The 16592-nt window shown below is 48.5% G+C and overlaps 1 protein-coding gene across 7 annotated transcripts in view; it reads left to right on the top strand.

Moving 5' to 3' along the window:
• The window catches only part of WDR25 (WD repeat domain 25), a 138136-nt gene extending 122194 nt beyond the window's left edge, over window positions 1–15942 (top strand). For all 7 annotated transcript variants that reach the window (XM_012747083.3, XM_012747088.3, XM_012747090.3 and 4 more), the window contains 3 exons: window positions 11119–11289; window positions 14764–14904; window positions 15459–15942. In XM_012747083.3, the coding sequence (XP_012602537.1) occupies window positions 11119–11289; window positions 14764–14904; window positions 15459–15680 (534 nt within the window). In that variant the 3' untranslated portion in view covers window positions 15681–15942. The remainder of the gene's footprint in view (window positions 1–11118; window positions 11290–14763; window positions 14905–15458) is intronic.
• The last annotated feature ends 650 nt before the right edge of the window (window positions 15943–16592 follow it).

Below are 16592 nucleotides of genomic sequence, written 5' to 3'. Positions count from 1 at the left end.
TTATGTCTGTTCCGTACCTACTGCTTGATCTCAGCTGGTCCCCACTCTGCTTATTATTTCAGGCCCAGCTGATAAGAATTAACATTTGTGGAGCTAATTTCTCCCTGCAGAGCACTTTAAAGAAACTTTTTATTACTGAAAAATTTAAATATATACCAAAGGAGAGAGACTAATTAATGAACTTTTGTGCAATCAGCATACTGTTTCAAAAATTACAGATTTATGGCCACCAGGCTCCACTTTCCTCACCCCTAACACCAGATTATTTTTGAAGCAAATCCCAGACACTTTATCATTTTATTTATAAATATTTTGTTTCTTTGAAAGGTAAGAGCTTAAACAAATATTATAATACCGTTATGCCTTCTAATAATTTAGCAATACTTCCTTAATATCATCAGATGTCTGATCCATGTTCAAATATCCCTGGTTGCTTCATAATTTGCTTTAAATAGTGCCTTGTTCAAATCAGGATCCAAACATGTGGGTGATAAGTCTTGTTTAATCTGTTGGTTTCTCTCCTGCTTTGTTTTCTTTGTAACTTATTTATTGGGTAATAAATCAGCTGTTTGTCCTTTATTTTTCTGATTGCATCCCTGTGGTGTTATTTAACACATTCCTCTGTTCCCTGTATGTCTTATGAATTGGTGGTTTGATCCTGAGCAGTGCTTCTGAGGCAGGTTGCCTGGGGAGCGTGCGATTCTGCTTCTGCTTTGGGGGCCCCCTCCTTGCCGTACGCTGCTGTGGGGCCGTAGTCGGTTGTAAGGACACACCACAGTTTATCCACTTGCCTGTGGGTGGACATTCAGGGTTATGTCCAGTTTCTGCTATTATCAATAAAGCTGCTGTGACCATTCATGAACAAGTCTTTGTGTGGTTATGCATTTTTGTTTCCTTGGGTACATAATTGGTAGTGGGCTGCTAAGTGATATGGTATGTATATATTTAAATTTGTATTAAATTGCCAGACTATTTCCAAAGTTGTACCATTTTGCACTCCCATTAGCGTAGGATAGTTTCAGTTGCTTCACGTTCTCGCCAACACTTGGTCTTGCGGGGCTTTTTCATTTTGATTGTTCTACTGGGTGTGTAGTGGTATCTGACTGTGGCTTTAATTTCTTTTCCCTGGTGATGAATGATAGTGAGCATATTTTTTTGTGGGCTTATTGGCCATTTGAATGTCTTGTTTTGTGAAAAGTCTGCTCGAATCTTTTTCCTATTTAAATTTTTTAGTAGTAATAGTAGTGAGTTCTAAGGGTCTTTATATATTTTGGAACTATTTTCTCCCATTCTGTAGCTTTTTGTGCTCTAAGAAATCTTTGCCTGTCTTAAGGTTGCAAAGACTTTCTCTTATGTGATCTTCTAGAAGTTTCATAGTTTTTGCTGTATGTTTAGGGCTATGGTCTATTTTCACTTAATTTTTGTGTATGATGTGAGGTAAGTTTGATAGTTATTTTTTTGTGCTGTGTGGGATACCCAGTTGTTTTAGCACTGTTTGTTGAAAAGACATTCCTTTCCCCATTGGATTGTTTTTGGAGCTTTGGTGGAAAATAAATTTGCCATGGAAGGGTCTCTTTCTGCGTTCTCACTTATGTTTTGTTGATCAATATGTCTATCATTTTACCAATACCATCCTCTCTTAGCTGTAGCTTTATAATAATTTTTGAAATTGGGAAGTGTAAGCCTTCTAACATTTTCTTTTTCAAGATTTTTCTGGCTATTCTAGGTTCTTTACATTCTCATTTCAATTTTACAATCAACTTATCTTCTACAAAAAAGCCTGCTAGTATTTTGATTTGGATTGTGACCAAGCTATAGATAAATTTGGGGAAGGATGGACATCTGAATAATATTGAGTCTTCTGATCCACGAACATAGTATGTTTCTTTGTTTACTTAGATCTCCTTTAGTTTCTCTCAGCAGTGTTTTATAGTTTTCAGTGTCCAATGTTACTATATTGTATTAACTTATTCCTTAGTATTTTGTGGTTTTGGACACTAATGTGAGTGGAATTTTATTTTTTCTTTTCCGATTGTTTGTTGCTGGTATATAGAAATACTATTAACTTTCTTATATTGACTATGTATCATGTGATCTTACTAAATTCACTTCTTAGACCTCACAGCTTTTTCATAGATTCTTTAGGAATTTCCATGTACATGATCATATTGTCTTTGAATGATATAGTTGTACAGCATTCTTTCCAATGTGTGTATAATTATTTCTTTTTCTTGCTGTATTATAATGGCTAGAACCTCTACTTCTTTTTGTGCCTTTAGGACTTCCTTTAACATTTCATGTATTTTTGGGCTGCTGGCAATAAATTTTTTCAGCTTTTACTTCTCTGGAAAAAAAACTTTGTCTTTTGTCTAAAAGATATTTACACTTGGTAAAGAATTTTAGGTTGATAATTTCTTTTTTCTTTTAATACTTTAAACATATTGCTCTCGTGTCTCTAACTTGCCTTGTTTCTAGTGAGGAGTCTGCTGTCATTCTAATCTTTGTTCATCCGTATATATCTTTTTCTCTGTCTGCTTTTAAAATTTTTCTCTTTACCATTGGCTTCAAGCAATTTAAATGATGTGCCTTGGTATAGTTTTCTCTATGTTTCTTAGGCTTTGTTTAGTTCCTTTTATCTGTAGGTTTATAGTTTTAATTGAATTTGGAAAATTTTTGATCATTATTTCTTCAATTTTGTTTTTCCTCATCCCTTTTTTCCTGTTTACATTAGGTTTTTGTATTTGTTCCATAACTCACTGATGCTCTGTTCTCCCCTGTGTTTTCAAGTTTACCAATCATACCTTATGTAATTTCTAATATGCTTAACATAGGAGACATTGTTTTATTTCACTTCTACATGTTCCATTTGGGTCTTTTATAAATATCTTACATGTGTATCATCCTTAACATTCTCATGCTGTCTCTACCTGCTTCATCATAATGTATAGAGTTATACTGGTTATATTGTCCTTCTCTACTTATTGTATTATCTGTGTCACCCATAGGTCTCTTTGTGTTGATGGCTTTTTTCTTCATTATGGGAGGCATTTTCGTGCCTCTTTCCAGTGTGATGATTTTTGACTGGATGTCAAACATTGTAATTTTACTTTTTGGGTGCTCAATATTTTGTTGTTCCTTTATGTTTTTTCTTGGATGCAGTTGTGTTGCATGAAACTGTTTGATCTTTTTGAGGCTTGCTTTATTTAGGCTTTGTTCGGTGGAACCCAAACAGCCTTTACTGTGGAGCTACTTTTGCCTCATTGCTGAGGTCATATTCTTTTGGGGACTCTTTCCAATGCTCTATATATTTTCACATCTCTACTTATTAATATTTTACCACTTCAAGTAAAATGTAGAATTCTTCTAACCAGATAGGTCTATTTACTGTATACTCTTTATGTTACAGTTGTGATATAGATTACGTCTTCATACATTGAAGATCCACCTCCCAGTCAATGTTATAATTTTTGTTTTCTATACTTGTACATATTTTAAATAACTTAAGTGGAGAAAAATAGTTTTTTTAATTTACCCATTTAGTTTCCTATTTTTTCTTGCTATTCCTTCATCCCTGAAGTTCCAAGTTTTCCTTTGGTATTATTTCCCTTCAATCTGAAGAACTTCCTTTAGCATTTGTTTTAAATTGAGCAGGTTTGCTGATGACAAATTCACTTAGTTTTCCTTCATTTGTGAAGATCTTCATTTCATCCTCGTTCCTGAAGGATATTTTTGCTGTCCATAGGATTCTTAGTTGACACTCCTTTCTTTCACCACTTTTTATGTTCCACTTTCTTCTGGCCTCCATAGTTTTGGACAAGAAATCTATAGTATTTCAAATAATTGTTCTCTTATGTTGTAATTCTTCATTTTTTTCCTGGGTGATTTCAAGATTTTTTTCTTTGAGGTTTTTAACAGTTTTGAGATGTGTCAGGGCTTATTTTTTTTAATTTATCTTTGTCATTACAGAGCCTCTTGACTATAAATTTGTGCCTTTCACCAAATTTGGGTAAATTCCAGTCAGTAGTTCTTTAAATTTTCTTTTTTCTGCATTACTCTCTTCCCCCTTTCCTTTAAGAACTCCATTTATAAAAACATTTAAATCTTTGGTATTAACTCATAGGTCCTTATGGCTCTCTTCCTTTTCTCTTCACATTGAGCATCTGGCCAGAAAGATGATTGTATTTCAGAATTGTTGCTATCCATGCCCACGATGTAGTTCCTTAATCCACTCAGTCCTTGGGTCAGTGTCAGGAGTCAAAAGACAAAAACAAAAACAAACTAAGAACCTCATCTGCTATACTGGTCTTTCTTCAAATTTTGACTTCCCTCTCCAACTATTCTGCTATTATTTATTTTTCAGAGCCCTCAGGTAGTTGTTGTTTGAATTTTCTCCAGAGTTTTTAATTGTAATTTATAGGGGGGAGGGAGAGGTCTTACTGGGTTTACTCCATTTGGGGTTAACATTAGATTTTGTTCATTTTTAAATTCAGTATTTTTTTTCTCGCTGGTAGATGTTGAAAAGTTTTAACTGCTATGTCTTCTAGTTCACTAATGTTTTCTTTTTCAGTGTCTCGTCTGCTTTTACTCCATTCTGTTGCATTTTTCATCTCAAAAATTGCGTATTTTATCTCTAGAAGTTTGATTTTAGTTTTTTCTGTATCTACAGTGTCTCTACTTACCATGGGCAATCTCTCTTCTACCTTTTTAAATGTATGTTATGGAATTATAATAACTTTCAATGTTCTGATCTATCATCTATGTCACTTCTAATCAGTTTAGCTGGGTTTAGGGACCATAATCTGAGTGCTGAGGTTGCTCATTGTTTCTATGCCCTTTATGTGGCTAGAGCTAGGAAATATTTTTTTGGTTAAGATAAATATATATTGTTGTTTATACTGATTTATCCAAATCAAATTTAGGATTACAGAATTATTCTTTTACTTTTTTGTTTTTATATCTTTTATAAAATTTATTTTTAAAATCTCTAACACTGGAAATGTTTTATTTCTATCTGCCTTTACACAGTTATTTTTTATATATTTTGACACTAGCAATAAAATAACCGAAAAAAGTTTTAAGATTTCTTGCAGTTCTTTTTGTTCACAATGTATACCCAGTTAGGATTTACCATCAAATTATAGGTTTTCTATTAGCAATGTATATTCAACTAAGGATCCACCATTAAATTACTGTGCTGTAAAGTCTCTTAAAAGAAATCTTATTTATATGATTAAGCTCCCAAATCAATACATGGTTAATTTCATTTGCTTAATTTTATTTTCACATTTTAGAGATTGCTTTCTAATCTAGTTTTGTTGTATAATTTAATAAAATATGTACATTAGTCTAGAGAAAGAATTGGCAAACTACAGCCCATGGGCCTGATCTGGCCTATGACCTGTTTTTATATGGCCTTGAGCTAGGAATGGTTTTTACATTTCTAACCAGTTCTAGCATGCACACACACACACACACACACACACACACACACACGAAGAATATGAAATAGTGACTATATGTGGCCCACAAAACCTAAAATACTTGCTATCTGGACCTTTACAGGAAAAAATTGTGATCTCGTTTGAGGGTCACATCTGCAAAGCAAGGTACATTTAGAGAAATAATCTAAGTTCTACCTATAATCCTGTCTGTTCTCTCCCTTCCTCTAGAGGTCATCTTATTTATTTACTTATTTTCATTTCTGGTTTATTATTTTATTGTTTTTTAATGGAAGCAAACTCATACACTTACGTTCATATCACTTCTCTTCTACATACTTTACCCACTCCCCTGCACCCTTGCGTTTGTATTTTTTTATTGAACAACAGATCTTGGAGATCGCCCCATAGCAGGATAGGGAGATACTCTTTCTTCATGCTTACGATTGCGTAATAGTCCAGAGTTTGAATGTACTAAAGCTTACTCAGCCAGTCCTTTCTCGATGAACATTGAGTTGTTCCCAATTTTTTTTATTTTCACAAGTGATGCTGCTTTTAGTGGCATTGTACTTGTATGTTTTTGGGATTTTACCAGTGTAAGTTTAGGATCAGTTTTTAGAAGTGGGGTTGCTGGATCATGCGTATTGCTGAGTAACAATGTGTGTTATTTTGCGTGAAGTTGCCCAGATCGTCTCCACAGGGATTGTTGCATTTTGCATTTCTGGCAGCAGTGCATAGATACCTGATACCCTGAGCCACCTAATGGAGGCTGTGGCCACACTGTTGGATTTCGCTAATTTTATTGGTAAGAAATGGTGTCTCTGTGTAATTTAAATTTGTCTCGCTCTTTTTATGGTAGAAGGACTGTGTCTTTTTTTATGAGCTCTGGTCACTTCTCTCGCCCACTTTTCTGTAGAGCTGTTGGTCTTTTTCAGGTATATTTAGAAACTATATATTACAGATAGTAACCTTCGACTGTAGTATAAGCTGCAAATATTTCTCCTGTTTGTCATTTTTACTTATTTGCTTTCTGCCATACCAAAGTATATTTTTAAAGTAATTATTATTTTTATGTAGTCAAATTTATTCATCTTTTCTCTTAGTGCTCTGGCTTTGGAGTCATACTGGGAAAGTTTCCTCAAGTCCCAGGTTGTAGAGAAATTCAATCATGTTTTCCTTTCATATTTATATGTTTTTTTTTTTTTTTATGAAAACTTCATTTCCTTTTCGCATGTATCAATGGGGCACTTTTGATAGCCACTATCCTGTGTGATTGGCTACTTTTACTTGTGTGAATTTAAGACACAGAAAAGAGCCTTGTGCCTGCCCCTCCAGTTTGCCTTGCATCTTAGCATTTAAAGAGATTAGTGCATTTATTTCATGTAGGAGTTGAAATCTGGGGAGAAGAAACTTTTCCAAGAACTCACAGTTCTATCCTAGGGACTTTAGCTCTGCCTGGCCTGGGAAGAGAAGGTTTATGAGCATCTGCTATGTGTAGGGCTCTTAGCTGGACATGTCACCTTTATTTACTCCCTTAGCTGAAGGTCCGGCTATTTTCCCCACTTTATAGGTGTGGAGACTGAAGAGCAGAGGAGTAAGTTACGTGCCCAAAGAAACACGGCCAGTAATAGGCCATTAGGCCTGGGTATGCAGGGTGTCTGCCCAAGAGCTTGGGGGCTCCCAGTTGCCATCTCACCTCTGTTCATCCTGGGTCAGGAGAAGCCCCCTGGCAGGCTCTGGGCTCTCCTGACAACCAGACATTGAGCACAGACCCCCTGCTCTGCTTCCCTTCCCCACTGTGGTTTTGGAGCAGCTTTCCTTTGTCTCCATGTGCCCAGGCCACAGCAGGGGACCTGTGAATCTGTGAATGAATGTCATCTCCCTAGGGGGCTCTGGTGGAGCCAGTGGCAGAGGCTTGGTATGTTGCCTCAGCCCCAAGTACCAGGATATTGCTGGGAGCCAGAAACCCCTAGGTTGTTGCATTTTTTAAAGCTGTCGACCTTTTGCTCATTCATCCATTTGTTTATCCATTCATTTACTTATCTAGCTGTTAATTCCACACACCTTACTGATGCCTGCAGTGGGTAGACCCAGTGCTGGCCAGGGGTGACCTAGAAATGCCACTGGCGGAGTGTCTGTCCCAGGACCTCACAGTCCTATGGTGCAGGCAGGTGGCCCAGGTGGGCTGCTGAGGGAGCACAGGGTCCCAGGGGAGCCAGAGCAGCATCCCCCTCCTCCTTTCCACCCAGTCTGGGTGCAGAGGACTGGCAGGGTGGGATAGGGAGATCTGGCACCACCCCCAGATCTTCCTCTTTCTGAGGACCAGCAGTACTTAGAGGCTCAGATGTTGTCCAGTCTAGGCCTTTCATGGTGATGACTCAAAAACTTTGGCCCAGAGTGGGAAGGGACCCTCCCCTGGGCACACAGTCAGCTGGCAGCTGGGCCAGGCGTGGAGCCTAGCCTGCAGCCCGACCCTGCACCCCCTGGAGCCTCGCCTGCATCCTGGAGGAGCAGGAGCCCGAGGGGAGGAAAGCTATGCTTTCGGACGAGCCAGCAGCCTCCCACAGTGACTGAGGTGTGCTGGCAGGCCAAGCGGTGGGCAGATTTTAGGGACATTGGTGGTTCTCATCACCCTGAATGTGTCACGATTGATCTATTTTCCCCAAGACCAAGTCCTGCTTATCCAATAGGCCCCACCACTGCCGAGCGAGCCTGAGCAAGGCTCCCTTTTGGGTCCAGCCAGTCAGGCCCGAGCGGCACCATCCTGCGCCCTGGGATGGGATGCGCCAGCTGTTGGTGTAATTAAGGTTGCCATAAAACCCACCAGCTAGACGCACAAATGGCTCCTCTGCTCTTTCCCGGGGCACGAGCAGTTGTGCAGGCAAGTAAATCATGTTCGGCGGCGCTCCCTTCAAAGGCCAGCCTTCCACTTAGAGCCGCGCTATTGGCAGGGATCGCCCATAACACGGCTTGTTTCCCGGCCATTCACTTTTATGGCACCCTAATGAATTGGGCCATTTCCATCCATTCTCAGAAAATGTACAGAACAACGGTTTTCGTTCTCCTCGGAAAGTTTGTCTTGGGAGGCAGGTGGTGTGTTGACAGGGGTCCGCGGGGCGTTCTGCCGTGGACAGGCTGGCGGGCCCTGGGCACGTTGCTTCTCTCTGGAGAAGCTACTCTGGGGCCGTTGTCCCAAGGTAATTTTTGTGAGCCCCCCCAGTCCGTGACTGGTACTTAGTGGGCACTCAGCATGGGGAAGGTAGGCCCTCATCTCCCTCCACCCTTTCCTGGGGCAGCGCCTGCAGGGACGGAGGTGTGCGGGGGCTGGTGGTGCCGGGGCTGGTGGTGGCTGCGGCGTTAGAGCCGCAGGGGAGCTCGCGGTCCCGCCGGGCAGCTGTGCACTGCCTGCCTAGAGCCACTGGGTGTGGGCTCCGGAGGCTGCTCTGTGTCCCTCTCCCCCAACCAGGGAAGAGACGCGCCTCCGTGCATGGGCCACGTGCGGGGACCTGTGTTGGGCCAGACCACTCGTCTCTTGGCACTTGGGCCCCGGCCATCTCTGGGCTCCCTGCTCCTCGTCTGAACTGTGGTGATGGAGAGGGCTTCGGGAGAAGAGGAGAGGGGGGCATCCGAGCCTGATGCGGCCTGGGTACATGGAGGCCCCAGGGGGGGGGTTCCTGGGGGGTGTTTTAAGTGAGGCGAGGCTGGAACGGCTCTGGGGATGGGAGGAGCAGGTGGATCTGGAGCCCGTAAAGAGATTGTTTCAGGGCCATGATGTTGGGGCATTGGTGCCTCCCCTCTGCTCCCCACCGACATAGATTCCAAATTCCGCCTTGGGATGGTGCTGTTCTTGGTGGGGGCATCGGGAGGGGTCCCAGTACCAGGACTAACACGTAGCTCCATTTAACAAACTCATGGAGGGCAGTGCTTTAAATTGCAACACTGAAGTAACGGGCCGGGGCCCAGCAGCTGCAGTGGAAGCGCAGCAAGGGCTCAGGCCTGCCTGCTGGGCCTGGCCAGGCCCAAGTTGGAATGTTGTGCAAACTCATCAGAGCAGATGCTGGGGACGGCGATGATGTGTCACTTCTCCAGATCCTACTAGCCTGCAGCCCCAGCTCCAGAGCCAGCAGGAGCAGGAGCCCTCCACTCCTGGCAGGGAGCGGAGCTTCCCTCCAGCCCACCCTGTGAGACTTGGGGCTGTGCCTGGTTAGGGCCACCCTGGAAGGGCAGAGCAGGCAGAGGGAGTCCTGGTGCCTGCAGGAAGGCAGCCGGCCAGGGAGGGGCAGTCTGGCTCCCTGCCCTGCATTCAGAGGCCTCCAGGACTGGCCTCTTTTTTCTGCCCCTGGACTGTTCTTTATGTTTCAGGGGTTCTACCCTGAAATCCCCCTAGCTGAGGGCTGCTTCTGAAGTGCTCAGAGAAGGAAGTCATTTGTTGCCCACCCTCCACTAGAAATTTATGGAGGCAAGAATTGGCCTGCAGACTGAGTTGTGGGGCCTAGGGAAGCCCCTGGGGTGGGGAGAGGATCAGCCATGCCCTGGCTTTGCAATCTTGAGCAAATCCCCTGAGCCTCAATGTACCCCATCTGGAGAATGGGTCTTCCCCTGGTCTAAACTGAATTTATAGAGTGTTGCATTTAATGTGACTTTGACATATCATTTGAAAGAGGATGATGGGAAACGTCAGCAAAATTGGAAAGTTGTGAACTTTTTTTTTTTTTTTTAATTTATCAAGATGGCTCGTTTTGAAACTGGTGGGGCCAAGGGCCTGGAGAACAGTGTTTATGCTGTAGCCACATGGTGGCGCCCCGGGAGCTGGTAACGGGCTGGCCAGGCCCAGCAGGCCGGCCTGAGACCTTGCTGTACTTCTGCCCACGGCTGGTGGGCGCCTGGCCCATTATCTCAGTGTTGCAAGTTAACGTCGTGCCTTCCGTGAGTTTGCTAAGTGGAGCTGCTTGTTAGTCCTGGTAGTGGGACCCCCTCCCAACCTCCCTGCAAAAATTTTAGAGCAGAAGATGAATGTGATAAAAATGCTCTAAAGAAAGCAAAACAACTGCTTGATACTTAATAACGTCAGTTTATGAGACAGGAGGCTATGAAATACTGGTGATGATGCTAAGAAAATAAAAAGTGTCTTTAAAGCTAAAATATGTTCTGTGATTCTGGCTTTATGGTCTGTCTCCAAGAACACTTGCTCCCTGCATTACTGTGACTCCTGCAGGGACAGTAGTCTGGAACTTTGTGAGCTGTGAATTATGTGACATCTTCAGAAGCAAGACCCGCTCACAAAATATGACCCTGGTGTTGATGGCTGTCATCATGCCGTTTAGGTGCCCTTGGGCAAGGCGTAGGCTCTTCCTGTAGACTTGCCCTGGATACCGCGTGCTCTCCAGGGGCCCTTCTGACTGGGGAAAGAGGATGGGAGGAGGCCACCAGGCAAGGCTTATCTGGGTGGTTTCGCAGAGTAGCTGCAGGGGGTGACGGACGTTGTCCTGGCGGAGAAGCAGGGGCTGGGCGAGAGGGCGCCGTGACTCTGCGTGGGCCTGTGGCTGCCCAGCGTGGTGTGTGTGGCCCGGTGTGGCCGTCACCAAACCCGCCCACCGCCTAGGCGCGCGGCGGCCCTCCCCGGGCAGGCACCTGTCCTGTGTGCCAGGCCTGCCAGCGTGACTGGTGCCTGCCCTTCCAGGTGGTGAGGCGCTACAAGGCGACCATCCAGCAGACCTTGGACATCCTGTTCCTCGGCGAAGGCTGTGAGTTCCTGAGCAGCACGGACGCTTCCACCCGCGACTCCGCCGACCGCACCATCATCGCCTGGGATTTCCGGACCTCTGCCAGGATCTCTAACCAGATTTACCATGTGAGAGAGCCTCCGTGGCATTACTCTCAGTTTCAGCCGCAGGACATACCCGTGTGGCTCTGGTCTGTCTGGGGTCCCAGGCCCCTTCCCGTGGGAGGGGGTTCGGCTGTCTGAAATCTCCAGGATGGCGGTAGGCAAGGCTTGTGCCTGCGCAGAGAGCTTGCTGCAGGCTTCCAGACGCAGCTCTCCTTCTGTTCCTCCTGTCCCTGCACGGCACCGCAGAGTGTAAGGGCGTGGGGGCAGCCCCGTCCAGGTCAATGGGGAAGATGGCTGTGCAGCCTGAGAACCCCCTACCCCGCCCTTCCCGCCACCGCCACCCCAGCCAGCCGAGCAGAGGGGATTTCTGACCTCAGTGGCTTGGCAGGTGGTATGACCCAGGGGTTTAGAGCAGGGGCCCCAACAGTAGAGCACCTGCCTTAGAGTCCTGGATTCACCATTACAAGGTTGGGGCCCCTGAGCCCGTTATTTGGCCTCTTTGACTCTTCCCTCATGAGAAAATTGAGGATAATAGTATTATTCACTCCAGAGTAGTTTAAGGGCCGGGCATGGTGGCTCACGCCTGTAATCCTAGCACTCTGGGAGGCCGAGGCGGGTGGATTATTCTAGATCAGGAGTTTGAGACCAGCCTGAGCAAGAGCGAGACCCCATCTCTACTAAAAATAGAAACAAATTAATTGGCCAACTAAAAATATATGGAAAAAATTAGCCGGGCATGGTGGCGCATGCCTGTAGTCCCAGCTACTCGGGAGGCTGAGGCAGGAGGATCGCTTGAGCCCAGGAGTTTGAGGTTGCTGTGAGCTAGGCTGACGCCACAGCCAGCACTCTAGCTTTCTCAAGAAAAAGAGTGCTTTTCTTGAGCTTTCTCAAGAAAAAAAGAAAAAGTAGTTTAAGAATCGGGGGGAGAGAATGCTTACGAAGGCTGTAGCATAGTGCCAGGCACAGGGGCACAGTTACGCTTTCACTGTTGTTACCACCACCTCCACGGCTGTCAACTGTCGTCATCATCCCCACCACTTCACCGTCTTTATCACCAACATCGTGACCGCCACTATCTCTGTCACCACCACCAGGTGACCATCTCTATCTCCATCAGCGTCATCACAGTCATCTTCTGAGATTTCATCTAAGCCATGGCGAATCTCTGGGGTGCTCCAACCTGAATTTAAACATACATATCGTGGCCAGGTGTGGTGGCTCACACCTGTGATCCTAGCTCTCTGGGAGGCTGAGGCGGGCGGATTGCTCGAGGTCAGGAGTTTGAAACCAGCCTGAGCAAGAGTGAGACCCCGTCTCTACTAAAAATAGAAATTAAGTGGCCAACTAAAAATATATAGAAAAAATTAACCAGGCATGGTGGCACATGTCTCTAGTCCCAGCTACTCGGGAGGAGGCTGAGGCAGGAGGACCGCTTGAGCCCAGGAATTTGAGGTTGCTGTGAGCTAGGCTGACACCACGGCACTCACTCTAGCCCAGGCAACAAAGTGAGACTCTGTCTCAAAAAAAAAAAAAAAAAAAAAATCATGTGTGCATGATATGTATGTGTGAGTACATGAAGTATATGTCATGTGTATACCTTCTTTTTCTCTCTGTCTTCTCCTTGTTCTCAGAAGGTTCTACGTGACCCTGAGCAACCCCCCTCTATACCTGCATGCCCGGTTTCCTAGTGCACTCCACTGGGAAGGACAGGCCCTCGGTGGGGGCTGGAGGGGTCCTTCTGGCCACTGAGGGTGTCCTGCCTCCAAGCGTCCCAGCAGAGACCAGGATCAGTGTGGCAGATGAGGGTGCCTTGTGCCTGAGCTATCGGCCCCTCTCTGATGACGTCTCCACGCTCTGTGCGGAGTGAGCAGGGGCTCAGCCCAGTAACATCGCGGCAGGGAGCTGGTCATCTGGCCCCCAGGGCCTCCGGGCCTCTGCTGGGCACGTCAGCCTGCAGCTGCCATTCTGTCTGCTCCCCACTTTGCCCTCTGATTTGGGGCTTGTTTCGACAGGGTGGCTTAGGGACAGTACTTAGAGCAATGTCCGGCCAGGTCGAGAGGGAGTTTTAAGGGTGTTTTCTGTGTGGCTGTGCCCGTCCTGCGGGGAGGTCCCCACCCCCTCGTGTCGACGTGTGGTCACGCATTTATATCCTCGTCTGGCCGTCCACCTCCCCCCTTGCGGTGCATTTCGCTGTGCGGGGCCCTGGGCTGGGCTGGGGCTGTCCCCGAGGGGCTCACTGCGCAGGTGGGAGATAGCACGTGGATTTGTTCTCTATCCTGTGTAACGAATTCTCACAAATGTGCTGGCTTAAAACCACACACACTTACCCTCTCACAGCTCTGGAGGCCACGGTCCTTACTCGATGGTACGTGTTGTTGGGTTGAGATTACGGTGCCAGCAGGGCGTGCTCCCCCTTCCCACCTGACTGCCGGCTCTCCTGGGCTTGTGGCTGCGTCCCTCCAGTTTTCAAGGGAGCGTCTTCACATCCCCTCCACCGTGTGTGTCAGACCCGCCCCGGCCTCCATCTAGGGTGAATGCGGTTGCATTTGGGCAGTAGTATAGGATAATCTTCTTATCTCAAGACACCCTTCCATATGTCTACAAAGACCCTTTTTTTGACCACATGAGATGACATTCACAGGCTCAAGAATTGGTATGTCGGCCGGGCGTGGTGGCTTACGCCTGTAATCCTAGCACTCTGGGAGGCCGAGGCGGGCGGATCGTTTGAGCTCAGGAGTTCAAGACCAGCTCTGAGCAAGAGCCGTCTCTACTAAAAATAGAAAGAAATTAATTGGCCAACTAAAAATATATAGAAAAAATTAGCCGGGCATGGTGGCGCATGCCTGTAGTCCCAGCTACTCGGGAGGCTGAGGCAGGAGGATCGCTTGAGCCCAGGAGTTTGAGGTTGCTGTGAGCTAGGCTGACGCCACGGCACTCACTCTAGCCTGGGCAACAGCGCAAGACTGTCTCCAAAAAAAAAAATAATAATTGGGACATGGATGTTTTGGGGGGCCCTTTCCCCGCCTCCCACAAGGGCTGCAAAGGGGAAGGAAGGAGGGTCCCTGCAGCCTCTGGCAAGGAACACAGCCAGCCGGCACCTTAGTTTGAGCCCAGGGAAGCCTGTTTCAGACTTCTGACCTTAATAAATGTGTGTTATTTCAAGCCACTAAGTTTGTGGGAATTTGTTGAAACAGCACCAGGAGATTTATACAGAGCCCCCAGACCAAAGCCTGGCAGGGCACACGGCCTCGCGGGAAGAGGGCAGGGTGGGGTGTTTGCTGGAGGCGGAAGGGTGGGAGCCTTCCTCGACCCCCCGTGCCCTGCTGTGACCCCCGTGCCCTGCTGTGAGCCCCCTGTGCCCTGCTGTGACCCCCCTGTGCCCTGCTGTGAGCCCCCTGTGCCCTGCTGTGAGCCCCTGTGCCCTGCTGTGAGCCCCTGTGCCCTGCTGTGACCCCCCTGTGCCCTGCTGTGACCCCCCTGTGCCCTGCTGTTTCTCAGGAGAGATACACCTGCCCCAGCCTCGCCCTGCACCCGAAGGAGCCCGTGTTCCTGGCGCAGTCCAACGGCAACTACGTGGCCCTCTTCTCCGCCGTGTGGCCCTACCGGATGAGCAGAAGGCGGCGCTACGCAGGGCACAAGGTACCCCCAGCCTTGCCCCCGTCCGATGCTGAGCACTGGCCCCAGAGTCTCCCACCAGACAGCGCCAGGAATGGCTGCGGGACCCCAGGGTGTGCGAGCCTCTGTCTGGGTAGATTCTGCTTTCAGTTTCCTGGGTGACTGCATGCCATGTGGCCTGGTGTCTCCTCAGGACCCTGGGCCACATCTGGTCCTGGCTCCCAATTACCGGGCTGGAGAGCATTGGCGGGCTCCTGCAGACAGGGCAGGGTGGGGTGGGCGTACGGGAGCAGGACCGGGCAGGCATGGGGCCCTTTCTATTTCCTCCCCCTCCTCCCCAAGGCCTGCCTTGCCGGGGTGCGGGGCTGGTGGCTGTCAGCGAGGCTGGAGCCGTTTCAGCAGGATTCCCCTGAACTGGCCTCTTGAAGCAGGACCCCTGCCAGGCCCTACAGCCTCAGGGACACTGGGCGTGAAACCCCGTTCTGCTCTTTGCCAGCCCGGGGCCTCAGCCCGCTCCTCTGTGGAGTGGGCATACGCCCCTGTCTGACTCTCGGCCGCTCGCCCCCTTGCCTTCGCAGGTGGAAGGCTACTCCGTGGGCTGCGAGTGCTCCCCGGGCGGGGAGCTGCTGGTGACGGGCAGCGCCGACGGCCGGGTCCTGATCTACACCTTCCGCACGGCCAGCCGGGCGTGCACGCTGCAGGGGCACGCGGAGGCCTGCCTCGGCACCACCTTCCACCCCGTGCTGCCCTCCGTCCTGGCCACCAGCTCCTGGGGAGGGGAGGTGAAGATCTGGCACTGAGCGCCCGTCGCTGCCGACGTCGCCGCCGCCGAGCCTTCCTGACGCGGCCCGGGCCCCTTCTTCCCTGCGGGAGGGCGCGTGAGCACTGCGTGCGGCTTTGGGCCAGACCTGGGCAGAGGCCGTCTCCACTGACCTCTGAGCCTCAGTTTCCTCCTCTGTAAAACGAGGACAAAAATCTGTTTGTTACAGGCTTGTGAGGACTACAGCAGTGGAAGCCCCTGGCAGGGGGCCGGTGTTGCCCAATAAACGTGTTTCTCGGCTTCTTGAGTGTTTCAGTGGCTTCCTCGCACCTTCCGGCTCCCAGGTCCGCTGGGGCTCTGGAGGCAGACTGGTGGGAGCTTGAGGGCACAGCCCTGCCCTGCCGGTCCCAACAGGGGAGTCCCTCGGGCAGGAGGGTTCTAGGTCTTAGGTCTGCCCTGGGGGACTCTGCTGGAGCTCAGTGGGCCCCGCCCCTCGCCCCCTCCCCGCAGGTGTGGCCATTGGGTCCCTGGTCTGCCGGAGCCCTGGGCGCTCCAGGCTGGCTGTAGCTGGTGAGCTTGCTGCCCACGCGAGCGGCTGTGTGGGGAAGGGGGCCTGGGGGCGAGGGGCCCTGGGGCTGGTGGAGGCACGGCTCCCAGGGGCCTGTGCAGGCCCACAGTCACTGAGGGCTGCTCCACGAGCCCAAGGGTCTGCCGACAGGTGAGGGTGGGGAGCACAGGTACCTCGGAAGGCTTCCTGGAGGAGACAGACCTCACCTGGTGAGGAGGACATCCCTGGCGGTGTCCGTGGGGCGGTGCAGAGGATGTGAGGAGGGGCCCCGGGACCAGGCAGAGGGGTCACAGGAGGAGGGCGCCCCAGCTTTGCCTCTCCCAGGACCCGAGTCCAGTCCCAATGCCACTGTCACTGAGGTGGAGACAGTGTGGGAGGTGGGCC

This window comes from Microcebus murinus, chromosome 6 (assembly GCF_040939455.1).
Source record: "Microcebus murinus isolate Inina chromosome 6, M.murinus_Inina_mat1.0, whole genome shotgun sequence".
In the NCBI taxonomy this organism is placed as follows: domain Eukaryota; kingdom Metazoa; phylum Chordata; class Mammalia; order Primates; family Cheirogaleidae; genus Microcebus; species Microcebus murinus.
Note: the sequence above shows the minus strand (reverse complement) of the source record. Positions and strands in the feature narration are given on the sequence as shown.